Genomic DNA, 25,182 nt, shown 5'->3' with positions numbered 1-25,182 from the left:
GTGACAAGGTTCAGGGTCTTGCTGTTACTTGCCTCTACTAGTGTCTCTAGCCTTCCAAGTTCAGTACACACCATTGAGGAAGCAATAGTGATGCCTCCAGTCCTTTTGGCCTTTGTTTTCTTTAGAATTTTCTGCCTGTCCTCTGTTTTTACAGAATTTCCCCTGCTGTCTATGGCATGGGAAGCAAGACTCTCGTGAATGCATGTTATAGCAAGTGATACCCCATGGGAGATCCACTAACTGTATTGCTGTCCATTGTAGTGCCTTCGGTTGGCAAGACTGAAATGAGTTGCCTGCCTCTGTTATGTTATATTGCAGTTATAACCTTCTTGTTAAGTGTGATGGAAGGCTGCTACTTTCTTGTTACTGGGGTCACATTAGATTCCTAACAAGTGCTTTTTGTCTTTTGTCCCTGTATCTATAGGGTAAATAACAGCACTGTGAACTGAGAAGACTGTTTCATGACCTCATTATGTGATTGGGCAGCAGTTCTCCCTGCTAGGTATTGCAAAAGGATGTGCTTGTTTGTGGCCTGTTGATTTGAAGAAACTCTTTGTCTCCCTTAAGTGTCTCACAGCAATTAAAATTCAATACACAATGCTGCTGAAAGGCACCGTTTGTAAATGAATGTAAGACATGGACCATGCCCAGGCTCACAGACTAAAAGACAAGACCCACAAGGGAAGGAGAGTGGAAGAAAATGATAGGAGCTCAGTTTGCCAGAACAAGGAGAATTGCTAACAGATATTTACATACAGTTGGCACCAGCTTGATCTACCCTTGTTGGCATTCTCTCTGAGATGGTAATGGTGAAACTACTCAGTAGTCCCTGGTCCTCTGGCGAGTGGCAAGCTCACTTGTGGCAAAAGTTGTGGAAAAGTTGTTCTTCCCCCTCCCATTTTGATTTGCTGTATTTTGTTGGTTTCATGTTTGTAGCAGTGACATTTCTTTTTCATCCAGAATTAAATGCTAGACAATTTGTCTAGAATTCAGGGTTGTGGTCAACTAAGTCCTACTCAGAGTAGACCCACTGAAATTAATGAAACTAAGGTAATCATGTCTATTATCTTAAATGGGCCTACTCTAACTAGGATGAGCACTGAATACCACCCACAGACTACAACTAACCACCACTACGTTGCACTAGCCTTTGCAATTGTGGAGTTTGAGAAGCTGCTCCAGACATGCCCACCCTTTCATCCCCTGTTAATATTTGGAAAAGAATAATATGTGGATTTGTTGATGGAGGTTAAGGGCAGAGCTTGGAAAAGTTACTTTTTTGAACTACAACACCCATCAGCCCAACCCAGTGGCCATGCTGGCTGGGGCTGATGGGAGTTGTAGTTCAAAAAAGTAACTTTTCCAAGCTCTTCTTTCGTCTTTCCTTCAAGGCTATCAGTGGCTACTAGCCGTGATAGTTGTGCTCTGCCTCCATAGTCAGAGGTGGTGCGCTTCTGAATACCAGTTGCTGGAAACTGCAAGAGGGGAGAGCGCTTTTGCACTCAGGTTGTGGTTGCTGACTTTCCATGGGCATCCGGTTGGCTATTGTGAGAACAGGATGTTGGACTAGATGGGCCACTGCCTGATCCAGCAGGCTCTTGTTACGTTCTTATGTGATTTAATGAAAATGAGTGCTTACTGGCAAAGGCAGGTGCACAGGAGACACAACTAAAGTAGCCTATGGCTAAAGGTACCATGGCCTACTTTGCAGAGGCCAGAAAACTTGTTTCTGACACCAACTCGGTTGCTTCAAGCAAGCTGGGATGTGTTTTCCCAATGCAGAGAATACTTCAGCTCAATGATGGACACCCAGCTGTGAGAGATAGAGGCCTTGGATCCAAAGCAATCTCTTAAACTAGTTAGTAAAACTTCAGGGCCAGGGTTTCCTCCTTGTGTGTTTTGAAACTAGATGGATCGATCACAAATATCCAAGAGACAGAGGTGCTCCTGTATTCCTTCCTTTCTTATTTTGATAAAGGGCTAAAAAAATCTGTTTCCCCCAGGAAACCCTCATAGGAGGCCTTTTACCCGAAACAACTTACTCTGTCAGCATTGCAGCCTACACTACTAAAGGGGATGGAGCCCGGAGCAGGGACAAAGTGGTCACAACAAGTGGAGCAGGTGAGACAATGGTACTAAAATGTATCCTTGATGTGAAAGTGTATTTTAATGATTTGAGCTCCAGAGTCACTGATACATCTGAAGACTTGTGGACTGACAGACATTTTTATCTTCAGAGGGGTCAGGAAGGTGAAACACATTTATACCCGTGGGCTCATTCCCTATTTTGCAGACTGTCTGCAGGTGTTGGAGAAAGCAAATAGTCTGTACAGTAGAGAAGAATGGAAACTCTTCCTCTCTCTAAGGGCGACTTCATACATTATAGTTTTCTGAAATGGAGATGATTTGCAGGTAGCCTGGCATTTTGTGTCTAACAGCAGCCAGTCAAGTGCATCTAGAGAGCCACAAGCAGAGCAGGATAGCAATGGCCATCCCTTGTTTATCCCAAGTATCTGATATTTAGAACTGCTCATAAAAGTTCCATATGGTGATCATGATGAATAGCTGCTGGAAAATCTGTCTGCCTTGAACAGGTAAGATACCTTCTAAACTATTGGCCATTGCTACATCTTATGGAAATAGATTCCATATGTATGGGCTGTATACCTTTTTTTTTACCTGTCCTGATTCCACTGACATTCCAGTTCATTGGATTATACTAATTTCTGGTATTATCCATTTACTATCACATTACGATAAATATCTGTTTTCCTGCATAAAATACCATCTCCATGTACAAAAATTGTAATGGATTAATGAACTGCCCTGCGACCAACCTTCTCATTCTTGTTCAGCAACAACCTCCTGTTGCAATAGAGGCCTTGTCTGGAGAGAGAGAGTGTGTGTATTTTAGAACTGCCATGTTAGAATCCCAGAATTAGGACACCCCTGAACAAGGAAAATAGTTTGTCTCCCTCTCCAAGTACTTGTCTGAACAAGAGGCAGCAAACAGAAGGAGAGAGTGGCCCCTGGAGACACACAGAGGTTCACATCAGTCACTATGAGAAGGAGAGGTATTTGCCTAGAACTGCCAATCTACTTAGGTTATGGAACTACTAGTTTTTTAACACTATGGCCAATGGCACAATGAAGAGCTTTTGTAGGTCTTTCTATAAAGTTCTCCTGTTGTTTTGGAATGCTGTCTGGATTTTCCCAGAATGAAGCAGATCCTTCCTGGCTCCAAACAGCGTGCAGGTCTGGACTCTGTGTGTCTGCATATGAATCATGGAGACCAAAAGCCTTTCAATAAAGTTACTGCCCACTCTGCCCTTGCATTTGTCAAATTCCATACTAGTTGGTTCTCAAAGTCTGCTCTTCCCATGGATGGGTATAGAGACTCCAGAAATGTTAAAGTCTTGGTAGAGATCTAAGCCAGGCACTTGGGAGGGTTGATTTTGAGATGTTGGAGGCTTGTTCTCACATGGAAGTAACTGATTTAGTCTAGTCCTTATCTCATATTTACTCATTGGGCCTTGCCATCAGTCCCCTAATTTCACATTAGTTTCAGGTACAGAGCTACACTATCTTCTCTTAGGAGCATCTTTCTGGTGCTTTGATTTCTCTGCTGCCAGTAACAGCTGATATCAGAGTCATATTCTATGCTTCTTCTCTCATCAGTATCTCTCTTTCTTGATTCATGCAATGATATCTGCTCTGTTCACTCTGCCACCACAATGTCCAGCTAAACAGATTAAACCTGCTAGACACCATACCTTTATGACATTCACATGGCAACTTCATCACAAGTTAGCCAAATCCAGAATACCACTTCACTATTGTGAGTTGGCTCTGGATGCCACAATCCCACACAGGATAGCAGTTATCATGGCACTGTGCTGATACTGAATAATTTCGCTGTTGATGGATTTACACGTCAATCTCCCCTGATTTGAGGGAAGGATGTCTCTCTGTTGTGGGTGGAATGGAGATATGAAACCATCCATTTTGTACAGCAGGTGTTAAGCTTTGAAGGGAGCAGCCCTTAATTTGTGATACATATATGAGATTTGGAATCCTGTTGCTGCCCAGCTATCACATCAACATTCCTAGCAGGAACAAGTTCATCAACTCAAACACAGCACATTTTGATTGCAAACAGCATGCTATGCTCTCAACAGCTCGCACAGGTGGTGAAATTATAAAGATTACTGTGAAAATTGCCTGCATCAAACTAGCAGAGATTCCAGATCTGAGTCTGGGTATCTCTGCAATATCTTGTGATAAAGCCCAGATTTCTTTTCTTATAGCATTACCCTATTGCCTGCTTTATCATACTGTCCCAAGTCTGCTTTCTCTGAACTCCCTTCTGCAAATAGCAAGGTTGAAGGAGTGGCTGGGTAGGTGCACTGAGATTTAAGAGTCAGATGTAAGGAGGTTTTAAAGGCAGTATCCAACAGTGTAGGTTTTCATTGCAATGTTGGGAACTAATTTGTTGTTATGTGCCTTCAAATTGATCACAACTTATGGCGATCCTATGAATCAGCGACCTCCAATAGCATCTGTTATAAACCACCCTGTTCAGATCTTGTAAGTTCAGGTCTGTGGCTTCCTTTATGGAATCAATCCATCTCTTGTTTGATCTTCCTCTTTTTCTACTTCTGTTTTCCCCAGCATTATGGTCTTTTCTAGTGAATCCTGTCTTCTCATTATGCGTCCAAAGTATGATAACCTCAGTTTCATCATTTTAGCTTCTAGTGATAGTTCTGGTTTAATTTGTTCTAACACCCAATTATTTGTCTTTTTTGTGGTCCACGGTATCTGCAAAGTTGTCCTCCAACACCACATTTCAAATGAGTTGATTTTTCTCTTACCCGCTTTTTTCACTGTCCAATGTTCACATCCATACATAGAGATCGGGAATACCATGGTCTGGATGATTCTGACTTTAGTGTTCAGTGACACATCTTTGCATTTGAGGACCTTTTCTAATTCTCTCATAGCTGCCCTCCCATCCTAGCCTTCTTCTAATTTCTTGACTAATTTGCCCTCGGATTTCTTTCCATCTGAATTTCAGTCCATTGCCTGTTGGCATTCTGAATTATCAGTGTCTGCAGATTCCATGGGTTTCATAAAAGTTTTCATAAAATATGTCAGCTGGCAGAATTCCTTCAGAACCTTGACAAGACACACAAACTATCGGTCACTCTATTTAAGTGAAAGTGCAGTCTTTGTGTTAATGTTCCGTATTCCCAATCCTTTACAGTCCTAGAGATTTCACCATAGGATTTTCAGCAAACAATTCAAATTCCATGACCAAATGAGGTATGTTCTGCAGAGAAAATTACATACTTTAAGGATATTTGTGAAATCAAGACATACAGTATTTGTCCTTTCCATTATAGAATTTAGATTTTATTTAATTAATGTTTGTTTAATTACAGAATTTAGAGGACTTGGAAAAGTAAATGTTAAACTACATGTTCAGAAGTACAATGCTATTGTTTCTGGACTAAAATACTTCAGTGGTGGTTGGCATTTTTGGACATTGCTCCTGTCAGAAACTCCCTCTCTGTGGAAATCTAGCATGTCAGGAAGAAGGCTTTTAGCTTATCCTTCTCCCAAACATGCTACCTTTTCATGTGCACAAGTTTGTAATGTAGGGGAGCATTCAAACTTGTGATCTTTTATCTGCAATCTGACTCCAGATTGGGAGGAAGGGCTATACCACCTAATATTTCTCAGCATGTAGTTAAGCTCTAAACCTTCCTGGGTGAGCAACTCCAATAGCAAAAGGCCAAAGCTTGCTCTCCTTCCCACCCACAGCATGTCATCCTGTTTTTGTCCCACAGTCCCAGGCAAGCCTACCATGATGATCAGCACCACAGCCATGAACACAGCTCTGATCAATTGGCATCCACCTAAAGAATTGGTTGGGGAGCTGCTGGGCTACCAGCTACAGTTCAAACATGCTGATGAGGAGAAGATGAAAGTTATGAACTTTGAGAAGAATGTTGATCACTTCACTGTGACTGATCTTTACAAGGGTGCCACCTACATCTTCAAGTTGGCTGCCAAGAATAGGGTTGGTCTTGGGGAGGAGCTTGAGAAGGAAATCACTACTGCAGAGGAGGTGCCAAATGGCTTCCCTCAGAACCTGCGTGTGGTAGGCCTCACCACTTCTACCACTAAAGTGACCTGGAACCCTCCACTTCTGGCTGAAAGGAATGGAAAAATTACCAACTACACAGTAGTGTACCGAGACATTAACAGCCAGCAGAACCTGACCAATGTAACAAAGGAAACAAGCATCACTCTGACCAACCTTAAACCTGACACAACCTATGATATCAAAGTTAGAGCCCATGCTAGCAAGGGAGCTGGGCCTCTCAGCCCCAGCATTCAGTCTAGAACGATGCCAATGGAACAAGGTGGGCACCTCCTCTATGATCAGATAATGAACCCCTATGACAGAAAACAGGTCAGAGATGAGCTGGTCATTCTTACTGGGCTTTTAACTGGAGGGGGGTGGGATGGGGCACAGAGGCTGCATGACTGCTTTGGTTATTTCAAGCGCACACACCATTTTCTGTTCTCACATGAGAATTACGGCTTTGTTGAGAACTTGAGAACAGAGCTTTTGTGAAGAAACAGTGCCTAGTAACTGCTAATTTCTGATCATGACAGAGAGTCACAGGGGAAAGTGGACAACTCAGTCTTAACCCTCGGTCTGTACATGCAAAGAGTGCAATGGCACTGGGAGACTGGTTGAAAAGCTCGGGTATCTTAAGAAGTGAAAAAGCTTATTGCTTCTAACTGAAAACACCAACCTGTGCTGCTACTGAGAGGAGTGGAAAGGAAAGGGTTAGTACTTGTTAGTTGTCCACTGTTGTCCCGCAAAGGCCACTCAAAAGGATTATTTCTAATTGCAGTGTTTGCAAAGAACTTTCGTGTCAGTGCTGTGATGAAAACTTCAGTTCTGCTTAGCTGGGAGGTTCCAGACTCTTACAAATCTGAAGTTCCTTTCAAGGTAAGGGAATATCACTGTCACAGATGGGGACCTGATTCATGTGCAATAAGGAAGGAAGGAATCTGTTTCAGGGATCCATCAGCCCATTTACATAAGCTAAGTAAGCAAATCTGGAGAAACACCAGGGGTTTGTGTCAGGCTGTAAGAATTATGAGCACCTCCTCGTCTTGGGTATTGCAGAGTCCTGAGATTTTCTTCTTTACTCTAGATCACCAAAGCATGATAAATCAGCAGGCCAGTCTTCTAAGGATGAGCTAAAAACCACTGCATTTCCAGGCAAAATCTCTTGATTCTTTTGTTGATTTTGGAAAGTAATGTCATAAACATTATTTTATTCTTTCCACAAAAAGTCAAAGAGAGGTTTCAATTTCTTGAAAGATATATCTTTCAATTTTTCTCCAAATAAACATGTCACTTAATCCATCTAATTCAAATCTGTTAGGCCCAATAATTTCAATAGCCATTCTTCCATTATCTATATTAACTCCATCTTCCATCTTCAGTAATCCTGTTAAGTCCAATAATTTCAGTAGCCATTCTTCCGTTATCAATATCCCATAATAATCTTGTTGTCATAGCCATAGTCCAAGTAAACATATCCATTAATCCATCTCGTCAAATCTGTTAAGTCCAATAATTTCCATAACCATTCTTCCATTATCAATATTAATTCCATCTTCCATCTTCAATAGTCCTGTTAAATCCAGTGGTTTCAGTATCCATTCATCCATTATCAGTATCCCATGATGATCTTGCTGTCATAGCCATAGTCATATAACAAGAGTCTGATGGGAATTTCCCCCATCACAAATACGTCTTTGCCATCAATTCTGAATATGTTGTTGAAATATTGTTGTAGAGTCACATCTCTGTTCTGGGTGCATCTCTGCTCTGTCACATATTTGTAGTTAATTCCATAAATTTTTTCCATGTCAGGCCCCATCACATCATTCCAGTCAAGAATTCTGAATATGTTACTGAAGTATTGCTGCAAAGTCATATCTCTATTCTTCTTTTTTACAAAATGCACTGGCTCATCTCTTAAGAGTTTCTCCACTGTCACATATCTGTAGCCAACTCCATAGATTTTTTCTATGTCAAACTCCATCACATCATTCCAGTCCAGAAAATTATCCAAGACATTGATAACTTTACCACCAAAATCTTCATTAATTTCTTCAGAGACAACGTTGAATTCCAAACAGTCAACTTTATTTCTAACATCCATAAAATCCAAATCTTTTTCAAATTTCACATTTGTTCCAATCTCCAGGGCTTGTAGCTTCCCTATCCCATCAAGCTCCTCTCTCACAGAATCCACTATTTCTTTAAGCTCCTGCGTCATTTTGTTAAGTTCAATTTTCATCTCCTGTCCACCCTGTCTCAGGGTTTGTTTCGTTATCTCAATCTCACCCATTATTTTCTGAAACATAATTTCTCCCATGGTCTCATTCACTTTCCTGGTTGTCATTCTTAAAACCACAGAGACAAAAATTATTTCAGCCACAATTGGGTTAATATTTCAGGCTTGCTTGTATCAGTGTAGACAATACAGCCTGCCTTATCTCTATGTGTTCAGGAATACAAAACAAACTTAGTTCCCAACATCAAAACAATTAGTGGCGTCGTGAACAAGCAGTTTCGTCAAAATGAAATAGACCAAAAAGATTGCCCCCCCCTCCTCGAAATAGAAATCCCTCTTCCGTTGATATCTTTAGAATGCACCTCCAGGACAGCTTTTTGCGATAAAAACAAAGATAAGCTTTTTCGGTTTCTTTCCTCCTTAATTTCGTTAGTGAAAGAGAAAAGCCAAAACTCACCTAAGAGTTCTTCACAGCTGATTCATTGACAAATCTCTTTTTTGCTGCACCAATTTAAGCCAAGTAAAAAAAGAAGATAGAAAGAAGGATGCTTATCTGCCTGTTAGAGTCCGTTTTCTTTAAAGAAAAGATAAACGTGTCGCTATAATCAGCTAGAGCTTGATGAAAGTCCGTCCGGCATTGCAGTTTGAACTTTCTCTCATAAATAAATGAAATCCAGTCCTCCCCACAAAAACAGGCTTTGGGGTTGATCTCTACGTTCCTCCCTGCCCGGGAGGAAATCTTTATCAGTCAAAAAGAACGTTGTGACTGATTTTAGAGCTGGAAAAGCTTCTTCTGAGACGAGAGCTCGCTCAGAGGCAGCACAGGCAAAGCAACCCTTCCCGGAAGTCCCTAACCATGAAGTATTTTGGAGCTTGCTACAATTAGGACAGAGAGACTTCTAAAATCCAACAAGGCACCATAGTATACAGCTCTGCCGGCTATTACTTGCTGGCAACATCACAGAGACATGTAAGCACTTGTGGTGGCAGTGGACTTTTATACGGGAAATTAGTTCATAAAAGATTAGTTCTTTGGACTCATTCCAATTGCTATATGATCAGAGATGTCTTGGGACCATCATCAAGACTATTGTATGGTGTGGTCTTCATAAGGTTTAGTGTGGTTTCTACAGTTGAGGTCGCTGATGTGAGTAGAGAGTTGACAGCAGTTGAAGCTGTGGGTTTGTCATGATAAGGCACAGAAGCAGATGGTGTTAGCGACTTGCTAGCTGAAGAACAGCCATGCAAACACAAGGGGTGTAAATGAACTTTGTTCTTCCTGTTGACAATCCTAGATGTCCAGGCCATGCACAAGTGCCAACAGAGTAGCTGGCCCAGTAGCAGCTGTGATCTTCAGGAACAGGAACTTTGCAAACAGGATGCCCCCTGTGCCTAGCTGCTTAATTCAAACACGCAGGATGCCAGGCCAAAGCCTAATAATCTTAACAAGCACTGCTGATAAATCTCCTTGGGAACAATTAGCATTATCTACACTTGATAAACAGTCTCTCACTAAATCTACATCCCAAAGGGTGTCATCTTTCTCTTTAACAGATTTAATTAAAGCAGATATTGTTCTGATTTGTGAACGCTGAGGCACAGCTAAATCCCATGGTATGGCACAGCTAAATCCCATGGTATTTTTGTTGGGAATGAACTGAGACCTCTGAAATTTCTTCACTAAAAATCAGTAATGAGGCTTTCAGTTCTCCTCAGGGAAGAGTCATTGCTTCATCTGGTCCAAGAGATAAACTTCCCTGCAAAGAGATGACCGGTCTTGTGAAGTGAGTAAGAGTCAATGTTATGGTGAGATTCCCATTGCAATCAGAACCTGACACTGTCCCTGATCTAAAAGAGCTGCTTCCCTGCCTGTGTTCGATGCTAAAATGGATTTTAAACAGACACTTTATTGGGAAGTGAGAACTGATTTTGAGATATTTTCATGAGGACATAAGCAGAATATTCTTGGACTAGTAATCTTATTCCTTGAACAGATTTTTAGTAACAGATTAATACAGTATTAGAAACTGCTTTTAATCGCTCTGCCACAGTGACTTGCACCACTGTAACTAAAGCCAGAAGGCCTAGCAAGTGAGGCAGAGCTAGCCAGTCAGCCCACCTTACCCTTTATCTTGAATGGATGGCAGAGCCCACATGTGCAGAATAACAGATCTGGGAGAAGGCAGCACCAACTGTTGATTCTATGTGAGGGTTCTTTGATCAGATTTGGTGTGGTCACACATCCACAGATGAACTTTTTTGGTACCTCATATAGTGTAAGGATTTCAAAACAGATCCAAGGAGTTTTGGAAAGGGGCCTTCATCCAGCCCTTTCCCATGAGGAAACCTATCAGCTTGTTTCCTTTGCTTGCAGATTCTGTACAATGGCCAGACAGTGGAGGTGGATGGCCACTCCATGAAGAAGCTGATTAATGACCTGCAGCCAGACACAAATTATTCCTTTGCACTCACAAACCGGGGAAGTAGTGCAGGAGCATTACAGCACCGGGTCTTCATCCGAACAGCACCTGATGTCCTCCAGAGCAAGCCCATTTCCACATACAAATATATCCATAATGGACGGTTCACCCTCACTCTCCCCAAAGTGCAGACCTCTGTGCCAGTCAGGTATGATTCTACTTTATTCACTGGCCTGTTCCTATCAAAGGAGAACAAGGTGATGATTCTATGATTCTGTGTACGTTTGAGGGAGGTGGGAGTCTCCTGAGTTCCTGCAGGATCTTGGGGTTTTTTTATGTGCAATAACGGTAATATTGTTGAGAACTGTGTTAGATTTCACAGACCATGATAATGGTGTGAATTCACCTACAAAGTGATGGAAATACTTCCCAACAGCAAGTGGCTGCTGAAAATATGGGAGTATAAGAGTACACAATACAGCAGCCTTACCTGACCTGATCTTCGGATGTACAACTTACATAAGCCCAAGCCAGTGTGGCCAATGGGCAGAGATATTAGGAATTGTAGTCCAAAACATCTGGAGGGCACCATGTTGGGAAAGGCTGATGTGCAGGATTTGAAATGGTGAAGTGCTCAGGACTCTGGTCCGGGCCTACCATTCTTATGCATTGTATCCTGCTCCTCATAATCACCTGTCTTCATATGAAAAATAGGGGTTACAAAGCCTTAATTCCATCTTTTGCCTGAAAGGATCAAATATGCGCTTTCCACAGTGCAGCACAACTAAATAATATATATAAATCCCCATAGGAGACTTGTTGAAGTCTCATTTGTGTTTTTGATTTCCCACCACTGGAACAGGAACCAGATTATAGAGTTGTGCTGTCCCAGTCTCTAGCACCATCTCCCAGAAGCTGGCCTTATTAGCCTAATACAAGCCAGCAGGCTGCAGCCTGAGTCTCTGGAAAGTCCAAAGGAATTGGAGATAAGAAGTGGGAGTTTCAGGGCTTTCATTTCCTACAGTCTGTAGCAGGGTTCACCTCTTCCCCCTCTTGTTCCCCAGGTGGTACTACATTGTGGTTCTGCCAATAGACCGCACAAGCAACATACTTGCCTCCAGGTTGAAGAGCCCAGATGAGATGGAACTGGACCAGGTAGGAGAAGGCCAAAAGTTTCCACTTGTTTTGAGGGGAGTAGGGGGAACAGGTGATTTGGGGAGAGTATATGGGCAACGTTAGTCAGTCGTAGGGTGCTGGGGATAGTGGCAGAGGACCTGGGATTTCTCCCACATAGGATGGCTGCATTTGAAAGAAGTCTCTAGAGTGTGACTCCCCAAGGACTTGTTTCATCTATAGATCATACTCTACTTCTTTCGGTCCTCAGGTTCTGTTGTATAACTTCTCTGCAAAACAAGATGTAGAAACTGAAGCTTAGATATGGCTGTGGGTGTGGATGGGTGGGTGTGCGTGACATGTGTGCCACCTCTACAGCGAAGATGCAGAGAAACAGTCAATGGACAGATGGCAGGGGCACCACTTTGCTGAGATCACAAGTCAGTACCGTCCTTCCTGGGCATGATAGCATGGTTCTGTGCAGTCTCTGTCAGTTGCTCTAAGCTCTAATGCTCCATCTCTGCCGTAACATACTTTTGTGTGAAATGTATTTTATGCCTGTTCCTTCATTTTAAATTAGAATTTCTATTCAGAGCCTAGCATTCATTTTTATTCATTATAAAAATATCTTTAAACATCTGAGAACCTTTATGGGCAATGTAATTGAATTTTGGTGTGTTTATATCCTTTTTCTTGAATTTGTGGATGACTATGAAATTTGCTATTTTTTTCTCTGGATACCCCATGAAATCTGTTTTCACTGTGTGTGATTTACCCAGAGCCTCGCTATAGCCTAGCAAGATGTGTCAGGGGCAGTAAGTAAGTACACTGGGCAGCCAGTCCTTCGTTGTCACTGCTGCTGCTCTACCATCCAAAAGAAACGTACATTTTAAAATTATTTTCCTTGCATTGTTGAAGGCTAGAAACTTTATAAAAATTGTACACTGTGTTTCATGTAACTGTAGCAAAGTAGGCTATGATGAATACAATTAAAAAGTCCAACAAGGATGCAAGAGCCCTGCTGGATCAGACCAAAAGTCCATCTAGTCCTGCCTCCTGTTCTTACAGTGGCCAGCCAGAATCCCAGGATAACACTTCCAGCATTACCTTCTCCAGCCTGATTAACTGTTCTGATAAGGGAGTAGATGTAAATTTGTGATGTTTTGGAGAAAGCATTCAGGAATGAAATTCTTATTGTTACATGCCTTCAAGTTGATTACGACTTATGGCGATCCTATGAATCAGTGACCTCCAACAGCATCTGTCATGAACCACCCTGTTTAGATCTTGTAAGTTCAGGTCTGTGGCTTCCTTGATGGAATCAATCCATCTCTTGTTTGGCCTTCCTCTTTTTCTACTCCCTTCTGTTTTCCCCAGCATTATTGTCTTTTCTAGTGAATCCTGTCTTCTCATTATGTGTCCAAAGTATGATAACCTCAGTTTCATCATTTTAGCTTCTAGTGATAGTTCTGGTTGAATTTATTCTAACACCCAATTATTTGTCTTTTTTGCTTTCCATGGTAACTGCAAAGCCCTCTTCCAACACCACATTTCAAATGAGTTGATTTTTCTCTTACCCATTTTTTTCACTGTCCAACTTTCACATCCATACGTAGAGATTGGGAATACCATGGTCTGAATGATCCTGACTTTAGTGTTCAGTGATACATCTTTGCATTTGAGGAAGTTTTCTCGTTCTCTTATAGCTGCCCTCCCCAGTCCTAGCCTTCTTCTAATTTCTTAACTATGGTTTCCATTTTGGTTAATGACTGTGCGAAGGTATTTTTTTTTTTAATAATTTTTATTCAGATTTTCAGAAGACAAACAAAACAAAATCAAACAACAAAAACATAATAATACAATAAAAACTCTTGACTTCCGATTTGTCGCAGATCAGCTATAAGTATATAATATATATCAAACCTGTCCCTTGATACATACAAAATCACTTTTCTCCAATTAATTAATTAATCGTCAAATCCCATTATCATCATTTCATTTTTATCTTTCAACAAAAAGTCTAAGAGAGGCTTCCATTCCTTAAGAAATATATCTATCGATTTTTCTCTAATTAAGCATGTCAATTTATCCATCTCTACCAAGTCCATTAATTTCAATAACCATTCTTCCATTGTTGGTGTTGATTCCATTTTCCACTTTTGTGCATATAATAATCTTGATGCTGTAATTATATATAATATTATTCTTCCATATTTCTTTTCTATTTGTTTATCCATAAAATCCAATAAAAAAAATTCTGGCTTTGACTGAATATTTATCTTTAGAATTTTTTGCATCATCCTACCTATCTGTGCCCAGAATGATTTTGCCTGTTTACACAACCACCACATATGATAAAATGATCCTTCTTGTTGTTTACATTTCCAACAAACATTAGGAACATTACTATACATTTTTGACAACTTTTCTGGAGTCATGTACCAACGGTACATCATTTTATAGAAATTTTCTTTAAGATTATAACATAATGTAAATTTCAATCCTTTTCTCCACATATTTTCCCATTGATCCATTTGTATGTTGTAGCCAATTTTTTTTGCCCATTTTACCATACACTCTTTTACTTGTTCTTCTTCCATTTCCATTTTTAACAAAAGTTTATACATTTTCGCAATTATACATTCATCATTTGTACACAGACCTATTTCAAAATCAGATTTACTTATTTCAAAACCATACATTTTCTTATCCATTTTATATCTTTCTAACAATTGTAAATAGGCAAACCATTGAGAACTATATCCTTCCTTTATTAATTGTTCTCTCTCTTTCATTATATATTCTCCATGCACATTTTCTAAAAGTTCTTGATAAGTTAACCATTTCTCTTTTCCAGCCATTTCTCTTCTATAAAACGCTTCTTGACTTGAGACACATAATGGTATTTTGGAATAAAACCTTGGTTTATATCTGTTCCATATTTTCAATAAAGGACGTCTTATAAAATGATTGTTAAAGTCCACATTAACTTTTACTTTGTCATACCATAGATACCCATGCCATCCCCACTTCAGGTTGTGGCCCTCCAAATCCAATAGTCTTTTACTCCTCAATAAAATCCATTCCTTTATCCAGACTAAACAACAGGCAGCAAAATAAAGTCTCAGATTTGGTAGTCCCAGTCCTCCTCTTTCTTTGGCATCTTGTAGTAATTTAAATTTAACTCTTGGTTTTTTTCCCTGCCATACAAATTTAGAAATATCTTTTTGCCATTGTTTAAAGGGTAAATCAGAGGATATTGCAGGTATTGTTTGAAACAAAAACATCATTCTCGGTAATACATTCATTTTTATCACAGATACTCTACCCATTAATGACAACTGTAGTTTATCCCATCTTAACAAATCTTTCTTAATCTCTGTCCATAATTTTTCATAATTATTATGAAACAACTTTGAATTTTTATTTGTCAAAATGATACCTAAATATTTCAACTTTTTCTCTATTGTAAAATCTGTCTTGTCCATTAACTCTTTTTGTTCCCTTAAAGATAAATTTTTCACCAACATCTTTGTTTTTTGATTGTTGATCTTAAAACCTGCTAACGGTCCGAATTCTTTTAATTTGTCCATCAATACATTAATTCCTTCCAAAGGATTTTCTAATACAATCATCAAATCGTCAGCAAATGCTCTCAATTTATATACTTCTTTTTTTATCTTTAATCCCGAAATCCTTTTATCTTGCCTTATATCTCTAAGCAGCACTTCTAAGACCAAGATAAATAAGAGGGGTGATAATGGACATCCCTGTCTTGTACCCTTTTGTATTTCACATGAATCCGTTAAGCCCCCGTTGACAATTATCTGTGCCTTCTGAGATGTATAAATCGATCTAATCCATTTTATAAAATTGTCTCCAAAATCCATTTGCTCCAGAACCTTAAAACATAAATTTCCAATTCAAATTATCAAATGCTTTCTCAGCATCTAAGAAGATCAAAGCTGCTTGTTTATCATTTCGTTGTTCTAAATATTCCAACACATTCAAAACATTCCTGACATTATCACGCAATTGTCTTTTAGGTAAAACCCCGATTGATCTTCCTGGATAAATTGTTGCAATATTATTTTCATTCTTTCTGCCAAAATCATTGTAAAAATTTTATAGTCATTATTCAATAGAGATATCGGCCGATAATTTTTTGTTTTGGTTAGGTCCTGCTCCTCTTTAGGTATTAATGTTATATTAGCATTTTTTCAACTATCCGGAATCTTCCCCTCTTGCAAAATAGAATTCATTGTATACTGTAAAGGTAACAAGAGTTGCTCCTCCAAACATTTGTAGTACATTGCTGATAACCCATCCGGTCCTGGCGCCTTTCCTAATTTAATTTTGTTTATAGCTTCAGATATCTCTCTTGACGTGAAGGGACCATTAATAGCTTGTCTCTGAAAATCTGTAATTTTAGGCAAATTCTGTTTAAATATATACTCTTCTATTTTTTCAGAGGGAATTTCCTGACACTTGTACAAAGTTGAATAATATTGATGAAAAACCTTTTGGATTTTTGCGTTGTCTGTCAACATCTCGTCTCCTTCTTGTATCTTTAAAATAAGATTTTTTTGTCGTTCTTTTCTTAATTTATATGCTAACCATTTCCCCGGTTTATTTGCAAATTCAAAAGTCCTTTGTTTAGCAAAATTTAATTTCCTTTCAATTTCTCTAACTGTCAGCATTGATACTTGATTCTGTAACATTTTAATTTGATTTACAATAAAAACTTTAGTTGGATTCTTTTTCAATTCTTCCTCTTTTTGTTTTATTTCTTCCAAGATTAATTGCATTTTCTGTTTTTTCTTCTTTTTTAATTCAGAGTTACATTTAATAAAATATCCCCTCATAAATGCTTTACTTGTATCCCAGACAATATTTTCATCTGTTCCTTTATGTAAATTATGTTCAAAAAACTCTTTTAATTTCTTCTTACATTCTTGTACTACTTTATCATTCTGTAATAAAGATTCATTTAGTCTCCTTCTAAATCCAAAATTTTTCTTTTTGAAAGTTAATATCACAGGATTGTGATCTGAAAAAGTTTTTGGTAATATGTCCATTTTGGAGATGTCTTTCACTAGATTTTTGGACATCCAAATCATGTCAATCCTCGAGAATGTTTTATGTCTTTCTGAAAAATAAGTGAATTCCTTTGCGTTATCGTTTATATATCTCCAGGCATCCACCAATTCTAAATTTTCCATCAATTCGAAACAAATCTTCGGTAATTTACCCTGTGTCTCTTTGATGTTTTTCTCAGAAAGTCTATCAATTTTTGGTGAGATTACCCCATTCCAATCACCCATGACACACCAATGATCATATGAAAAATCTGACAATTTTCCATAAGTCCTGTGTAAAACCTTGTTTTGTCTTCATTGGGGGCATAAATACCTGTTGGCTATTAAACCGAAGAAGCAGAGGTTAAATTTCCACAAGTGAGCTACGTGGATTAGAAGCGAAAGTTGGCAGAGCTCGAGCCATCTTCAAGGACACGTTGCTGTGCAACCTAGGCTCAGGCAGCTGGCCTTATCTATATAGAGGGCCAGCAGACACTTGTAAAGTGTGGGGGAAAGAGTTTGTATGTATGTTCAGAACGTTTCATGTCAGTAAAAGTGACTCTTAAACCTTATGAGTTGTCTGGCTGAGTGCTTTAACTGGGATTTAGCCTGTCACTATTCTGTTCTGCATCCTGGGCATCCGCTGGCGCCCGATCCAACATCCAACAAGTGGTAGCAGAGGATGGTTACCTGGTGCTGATGGTTGCCTGGTGCGGATGGTTGCAGACAAGTGGTGGCAGAGAAAAGCCAGAACTGGAGAACAGCGAGTAAACAGCAAGAGACGGCGAAACCGAAAGCTGAGCTGTAAGCTGTGAGAGAGCCGTGGGAAAAACTGACTGAAGGACGGAGGTGAGAAGCTCTAATCACAAAGGCGGTGAACTGTGAAAAGTGAAAGTATGTCTGTTACGTTATCGGCCGGGATTCCCCTGGAAAAACTGACAGGGAAAAATTATGGCACTTGGAAGCAGAGAATGCAGGCGCTGCTAGTGAAAGAAGACCTGCGGAAAGCTATCGCAGAGGACCCACCCGCCGTGGTGCCAATTCCAGCAGACTGGAGAAGGCTGGATGAGAGGGCAAAGGTGTTAATTGTTCTTTCTATTGATGATTCTCAATTACTGCACGTGCGTGAAGCAACAACAGCTAAAGAAACCTGGGAAACTTTAAGAAATATTCATGTGAAAAAGACTGCCAGTTCTAAAATATATCTTGCCAGAAGATTGTATCAGATGCGCTTATCTGACAATACAACCATGTCAGAGCATTTATTGGAAATAAACAGACTGTTTGCTGAATTGTCAGAACGTGAAGTTGATCATTCTCAAACGCAAAAAGTGTATATCACATTATCTTCATTAGATTCAAGTTATGATAGTCTGGTGAGCTCTATGGAAGCAATGGACGATGCAAATCTCAATATGGATTATATAGAGGGAAAACTTTTACAAGAGTATCAAAGAAGGCAAGAAATGGCAAAGCAGGAAAGGACTGAGTCTAAACACAACATGGGAAAGCTGAACAACAGAGCTGCACAAGAGAGACTGTATGGACAAAAGGCGTGTTATTTTTGTGGTTCCAGGCAACATCTTCAGAGGAATTGTGAAGCAAGAAGAAGAGAAAGAGGAAGAAAACCGTGTGTACAGGTGATATATGCTAGTAAGAGTAAGCAATGTATTAACAATGAGCAGGGAAATAAATGTAAAGATTTATGGGCAATTGACAGCGGGGCTACAAATAGCATAATCAAAGATAAATCAATGTTTCATACATATTGCGACGTAGAGGATCATGTGATAATGGCTGATGGAACTAAGAAACTTATCAAAAGTAGGGGTACAGTGAAATTAGCAGGTTTTAATACAATTATGACAGATGTGCTGTTTATTCCTGACATTGAATGCAACATTATGGCTTGTGTCTGTATAACAGACACAAAGGCAGAAATACAACCACGCAGATCAGAGAGAACAACCAAAGGTATTCCACCTGTTAGATTTAAAATAAATTCCATTAAACATATAGACTTCAGTAACTGGAAAAGGTGGGATGATGGAAATCATGAAGATTAATAAATAATTGCTGAAATAAATGTAATAAAATTGATGCTGAGATTGCAATGGAGTAACTGTATTACAAATGAAATTGATGTAAACTGATATAAAAGGAAATGTATCAGATGAATAAACCAAATGATGCAAATGTATATATGACATGTAGCATTTATTTATTTATCTATTTATTTAATTACATTTCTAGACCGCCCTATAGCAGAAAGCTCTCAGGGCGGTGTACAACAAATAGAATCACAATTAAAATATGAGCAAGTGTGGAAAATATATATATATATAGTACAATTATAAAACATTAATAAAATTGCCATTGAGATTTATAAATTAAGATCATATTAAGTTTAGAATGTTAAATTTAAAATATTTAAAAATTTACAAAATTTAAAAAGCCTGGGCGAAAAGGTAAGTTTTTACCTGGCGCCGAAAAGATAACAGAGAAGGCGCCAGGCGTATCTCGTCTGGGAGGGCATTCCATAGTTCGGGGGCCACCACCGAGAAGGCCCTAGATCTAGTTGTTGATCTCCGGGCCTCTTTATGGGTTGGGACCCGGAGAAGGGCCTTCGACGTCGAGCGTAGTGAACGGGTAGGTACATAGCGAGAGAGGCGCTCCATCAGGTATTGCGGTCCGATGCCGTTTAGGGCTTTATAGGTAAGAACCAACACTTTGAATCTGGCCCGGAAACATATCGGTAGCCAGTGCAGCTGCGCCAGGACAGGTGTTATATGGTCAAATTTCTTTGTCCCAGTGAGAACTCTGGCCGCAGCATTTTGCACTAGCTGAAGTTTCCGAACCGTCTTCATAGGTAGCCCCACGTAGAGTGCATTACAGTAGTCCAATCTAGAGGTTACCATAGCATGGATAACTGAGGCAAGATGCTCCTTGCTCAGATAGGGTCGTAGTTGGGCTACCAGCCGAAGCTGGTAGAATGCATTCCGTGCCACCGAGGCTACCTGAGCCTCAAGTGACAGGAGCGGATCTAATAAGACCCCCAAACTACGTACCTGTTCCTTTAGGGGGAGTGTAACCCCATCTAGGACAGGTCGAACGTCAACCATCTGGGCAGAGGGTCCTCCCACCAACAGCATCTCAGTCTTGTTAGGATTGAGTTTCAGTTTATTAGCTCTCATCCAGCCCATTATGGCGGCCAGGCAGCGGTCTAGTACATCAACAGCCTCACCTGACGAAGATGAAAAGGAGTAGTAGAGCTGCGTATCATCAGCATATTGCTGGAAATGCACTCCAAAACTCCTGATGACCTCACCCAGCGGCTTCATATAGATATTAAAAAGCATGGGGGACAGAACTGAACCCTGCGGGACCCCATATTGGAGTACCCAGGGACTCGAGTAATGTTCCCCCAGCATCACCTTCTGGAGACAATTCCTGAGATAGGAGCAGAGCCACCGCCAAGCAGTGCCTCCCACTCCTAAATCCGTAAGTCGCTCCAGAAGGATACCATGGTCGATGGTATCAAACGCCGCTGAGAGATCAAGGAGAACCAACAGAGTTACACTCCCTCTGTCTTTCTCCCGACAGAGGTCATCATACAGGGCGACCAAGGCCGTTTCTGTACCAAACCCCGGCCGAAAGCCCGATTGAAATGGGTCTAGATAATCAGTTTCATCCAAGAGAGCCTGGAGTTGGCGAGCGACCACACGCTCTAGAACCTTGCCCAGGAATGGGACATTTGCTACTGGCCTATAGTTGTCCAAATTATCAGGGTCCAAGGAGGATTTTTTTAGGAGCGGTCTCACCACCGCCTGTTTCAGGCAGGGTGGGACCACTCCCTCTCGTAAAGAGGCATTAATCACCTCCTTGGCCCAGCCGGCTGTTCCATTCCTGCTAGCTTTTATTAGCCATGAGGGGCAAGGATCCAGAGCAGAAGTGGTCGCCCGCACCTGTCCAAGCACCTTGTCCACATCCTCGAGCTGTACCAACTGAAACTCATCCAATAAAACAGGACAAGACTGTGATCTGGACACCTCATTAGGATCAACTGCTACAATAATGGAGTCAAGGTCCCGGCGGATGTTCATGATCTTATCACGAAAGTGTTGCGCAAACTCATTACAGCGGGCAATTGATGGTGTTATTGCGTCCTGGGGACCAGAGTGTAAAAGTCCCCGGACAACTTTATAAAGTTCCGCTGGGCGGTTAAGGGATGACTGAATAGAGACAGCAAAGTATTGCTTCTTTGCTGCTCTCACTGCCTTCACATAGAGTTTGGTAGAGAGCTTCACAAGTGCATGATTACAGCCGTCGGGAGTTCGCCTCCATTTGCACTCAAGCCGTCTCCTTTCTTGCTTCATCACTCTTAGCTCCGGAGTAAACCAGGGAGCCAATTGAGCTCTGCAACGGAGAGGGCGCACCGGGGCGATCGTGTCAACTGCCCGGGCCATTTCCGTATTCCACAGCATGGCCAGGGTTTCGACAGGACCGTCAATTCTATCAGCCGGAAAATTCCCTAGAGCCATCAGAAAACCCTCAGGATTCATTAGTCTCCGGGGACGGACCATCTTAATTGGTCCTCCACCCTTGCAGAGGGGAGAAAACAGTGTGAGTCTAAACCTTAATAGGCGCTGATCTGACCATGACAAAGGAATAGATGAAAAATCCCTCACTCTCAGATCACCATCCCCTAATCCAGTGGCAAAAATCAAGTCCAGAGTGTGCCCCAACACATGCGTAGGGCCAGTAACAAATTGAGACAGCCCCATGGCTGTCATGGAGGTCATGAAGTCCTGAGCTGCTCCAGATAAAGCGGCCTCAGCATGAATGTTGAGATCCCCCAATACCAAAAGTTTGGGGGAACGCAACAATAGATCCGAGACCACCTCTGTCAGCTCAGTTAGGGAGGCGGTTGGGCAGCAGGGTGGACGGTACACCAACAGAATTCCCAGTCTGTCTCGCTGACCCAACGTTATGTGCAGACACTCTAGACCATTAGCCATCTGGATAGGGTGCCTAACAAGAGGGATGGAACTTCTATAGACCACAGCGATTCCCCCTCCCCGACCCTCGGATCTACCCAGATGCTGAACCGAATACCCAGGTGGGCACAACTGGGAGAGATTAATACCTCCCAGATCGCTCACCCAGGTCTCGGTAATACATGCCAGATCAGCATGTAACACATGTAAATAGAAAAGAAAATGTAACTGGCAGAATGTGGAAATTTAAGGTGGGGGCTTGTTGGCTATTAAACCGAAGAAGCAGAGGTTAAATTTCCACAAGTGAGCTACGTGGATTAGAAGCGAAAGTTGGCAGAGCTCGAGCCATCTTCAAGGACACGTTGCTATGCAACCTAGGCTCGGGCAGCTGGCCTTATCTATATAGAGGGCCAGCAGACACTTGTAAAGTGTGGGGGAAAGAGTTTGTTAGCAGAGCTTGTATGTATGTTCAGAACGTTTCATGTCAGTAAAAGTGACTCTTAAACCTTATGAGTTGTCTGGCTGAGTGCTTTAACTGGGATTTAGCCTGTCACTATTCTGTTCTGCATCCTGGGCATCCGCTGGCGCCCGATCCAACATCCAACAATACCCACTATCAAAGTTTTTACGCCCTGTAAAGTAATTTCAACCCCCACAAATCTACCACTATCATCCAGTAATATCAATTTAGGAAACAATTGTGGGTTAATGTAAAGAACAACACCATTTTTTTTAATCCAGCCGAAATAAATTCTTCACCCAAATTTTTACAAATCAAATATTTGGAATCTTTCTTCTTGATATGAGTTTCTTGTAAACAAATTATATCCAATTTTAATTTTTTCAAATAGTGAAACACTTTCTCTTCTGCGACGTATTGGCTCCATTTATATTCCAAGTTAGATATTTGTAATCCATCTTTAAGCGTGTATTTTAAAATGTACCTGTTGCTCCCTTTAATCCATCATCTTCCTTTCCTTCCTCTGCATGTTCCTGTTGACTTTGTTTCCCATGAGTTGTATCCATATCTTTAATTTTGTCTTCTTCCATGTCTTTTGAAGCTTTTCTCAAGAAATCCCTTGCTTTTTGAACTGTGTTCAATCGGTATTTCTGTTGTCTAAATGTAAAGATCACTCCTTCTGGAACATCCCATCTAAATTGAATTTTGCATTGTTTAAGTTTTTCTGTAAAGAAAGCATATTCTTTTCTCTTACGTAAAAGTCTAATAGGAATTTCCTTCATCACAGGTATTTCCTTGCCATCAATTTTAAAGACATTGTTGAAGTGTTGTTGTAAGACCATATCTCTGGTCCTCTTTTTTACAAAATAAACAAGCACATCTCTTGGAATTTTTTTCATTGTTGCATATCTGGAATTAATTCTATAAACTTTATCTATTTCAAATTCCATCAGATCTTCATTCCAATCCAAAAATTTTATCAAGGCATTAACAATTTTATCTCTGATATCTTCACCTGTTTCCTCAGGAATTGCACGAAATCTCAAACAATGTTCTTTATCTCTAAGTTCCATCACAGCCACATAATCCAGATTTTTTTCCAATTCCACGTTTAATATATCTGTTCTATTCTCCAAGGTTTGCACCTTTCCTTTAGTATTTTTTACATCCTGTGTTACTTGTCCAATTGTACCTTTAATCTCGTCCACTTCTGTTCTGATATGGTCCTTTATATCTTTCAATTCCATTTTCATTTTGCCAAATTCATCTTTAATCTCTTGTTTCATTTCTTGTTTGTGGTCATTAATCCCATCCATTATTTTCTGAAACATATCTGGGGAGACAGCCCCTTCTTGTACATCAGTTGAACTTCTTCGCTCCAGAGCCTTAGCTGTTTTCCTGGTTGTCATTCTTTAAAAAAAGCCTTTAATTTCTGATATTAACCACTGTTCCCAAACCTAGAGGCAGGCTATTTCTTTTTTTTCCCCCAACAACAAAAGAGTTAATATTCCAGGCCTGTTAATATGATCTGGCCAGCAGAGTTCTTATCTCCTGCACATCCAGGAATGCAAAACAAATTTGGTTCACAGCACCAAACAATTAGTAACATACACGAACAGCAGATTCGTCCAAAGAAAGTAGTCCAAGAGAAAAAAAAATAGTCCTAGATATATTTCAATCAAATAATCAAATCATCTCATCGGATAAGTAGCCTCTCATCCGTTTTAAACTTTATAATTCCAAATTCAGGCCAGCTTTTTGTCATAAAAAAATAAAATAAGTTGTTTAAATTTTCTTTCCTCAATTCCTTGTAAAAAAGAAAAAAGTGAGACTCACCCAGGTATCTCGATTGCTGATTCGTAAACAAATCCCTGTGGCACTCCACTCGAGACCTCCTTCCAGCCCGAAGCAGAGCCACCGATGACCACTCTTTGAGTACGGTTTTCCAACCAGTTGTGAATCCACCTGACAGTAGTTTGTGTCATTCCCTTACTTCCTCTTGTGTTCTATCGTGGAAGTCCTCATCTTCTCTGATAAGTTGCAGGGTGTCGATGCGTTGCTGCAGCCCCCTCACCTTTTCTTCTAGGAGCGCCACCAATCTGCACTTGCTGCAAGTGTAATCGCGTCTGGTTTCCGTTAAGAAGATGAACATAGCGCACACATTGCATGTGACAACAACTGCTTGATCCCCCTCCATTTTATGTTTGTTGTTTCCTATTTCGGTTGTCAGGGGCAGTCTTGATGTTCCTGTTGTCAGTGCCAGGAATTAGTTGAACCGATTGTAGGTTTGTTTTCTATTTTGCTTTTTGTGTGTGTGTGTGCGCGTGTGTGTGAGAAGTGACTTGGGATTCCTGACCCTGAAAGACTTGGGAGGCAGCTGACCAAGAGAGGAGGAGGAGCTCTGGTTTTTCAGTTAGAACCAGCACCTTGAATCGAGCTCAGAAACATACAGGCAGCCAATGCAAGCGGGCCAGAATTGGTTTTATATGTTTGGACTGTCTGGTCCCTGTTACCAATCTGGCTGCTGCATTTTGCACAAGCTGCAGTTTCCAAACTGTCTTCAAAGGCAGCCCCACATAGAGCGCATTGCAGTAATCTAACTTAGAGGTTACCAGAGCATGGACAACTGAAGCCAGGTTATCCCTGTCCACATAGGGACGTAGTTGGGCCACCAAATGAAGTTGGTGGAAGGCACTCTGCCACTGAGGTTACCTGAGCCTCAAG

The 25,182-nt window shown here is 40.6% G+C and overlaps 1 protein-coding gene across 1 annotated transcript; it reads left to right on the top strand.

Annotated features, from left to right (window-relative positions):
* The first annotated feature begins 426 nt into the window (after positions 1-426).
* On the top strand, positions 427-12,245 carry LOC133376911 (receptor-type tyrosine-protein phosphatase F-like). The gene is made up of 7 exons (XM_061609865.1): positions 427-502; positions 2,004-2,121; positions 5,850-6,428; positions 6,930-7,027; positions 10,765-11,018; positions 11,875-11,965; positions 12,195-12,245. Exons 3-7 carry the CDS (start codon positions 5,867-5,869, stop codon positions 12,243-12,245), a joined length of 1,056 nt encoding a protein of 351 aa, XP_061465849.1. The 5' UTR covers positions 427-502; positions 2,004-2,121; positions 5,850-5,866.
* Positions 12,246-25,182: the final 12,937 nt, after the last annotated feature.

This window comes from Rhineura floridana, chromosome 1 (assembly GCF_030035675.1).
Source record: "Rhineura floridana isolate rRhiFlo1 chromosome 1, rRhiFlo1.hap2, whole genome shotgun sequence".
Taxonomy (NCBI): domain Eukaryota; kingdom Metazoa; phylum Chordata; class Lepidosauria; order Squamata; family Rhineuridae; genus Rhineura; species Rhineura floridana.
This window is presented reverse-complemented; position numbering and strand designations above follow the sequence as displayed.

Excerpts from the sequence above, each read along its gene's own strand:
- LOC133376911 (XM_061609865.1), top strand. The coding sequence starts at position 5,867 with ATGATGATCAGCACCACAGCCATGAACACAGCTCTGATCAATTGGCAT. Across the intron at positions 7,028-10,764 it reads AATCTGAAGTTCCTTTCAAG|ATTCTGTACAATGGCCAGAC; the intron begins GTAAGGGAATAT and ends CTTTGCTTGCAG. Across the intron at positions 11,966-12,194 it reads ATGAGATGGAACTGGACCAG|GTTCTGTTGTATAACTTCTC; the intron begins GTAGGAGAAGGC and ends TTCGGTCCTCAG.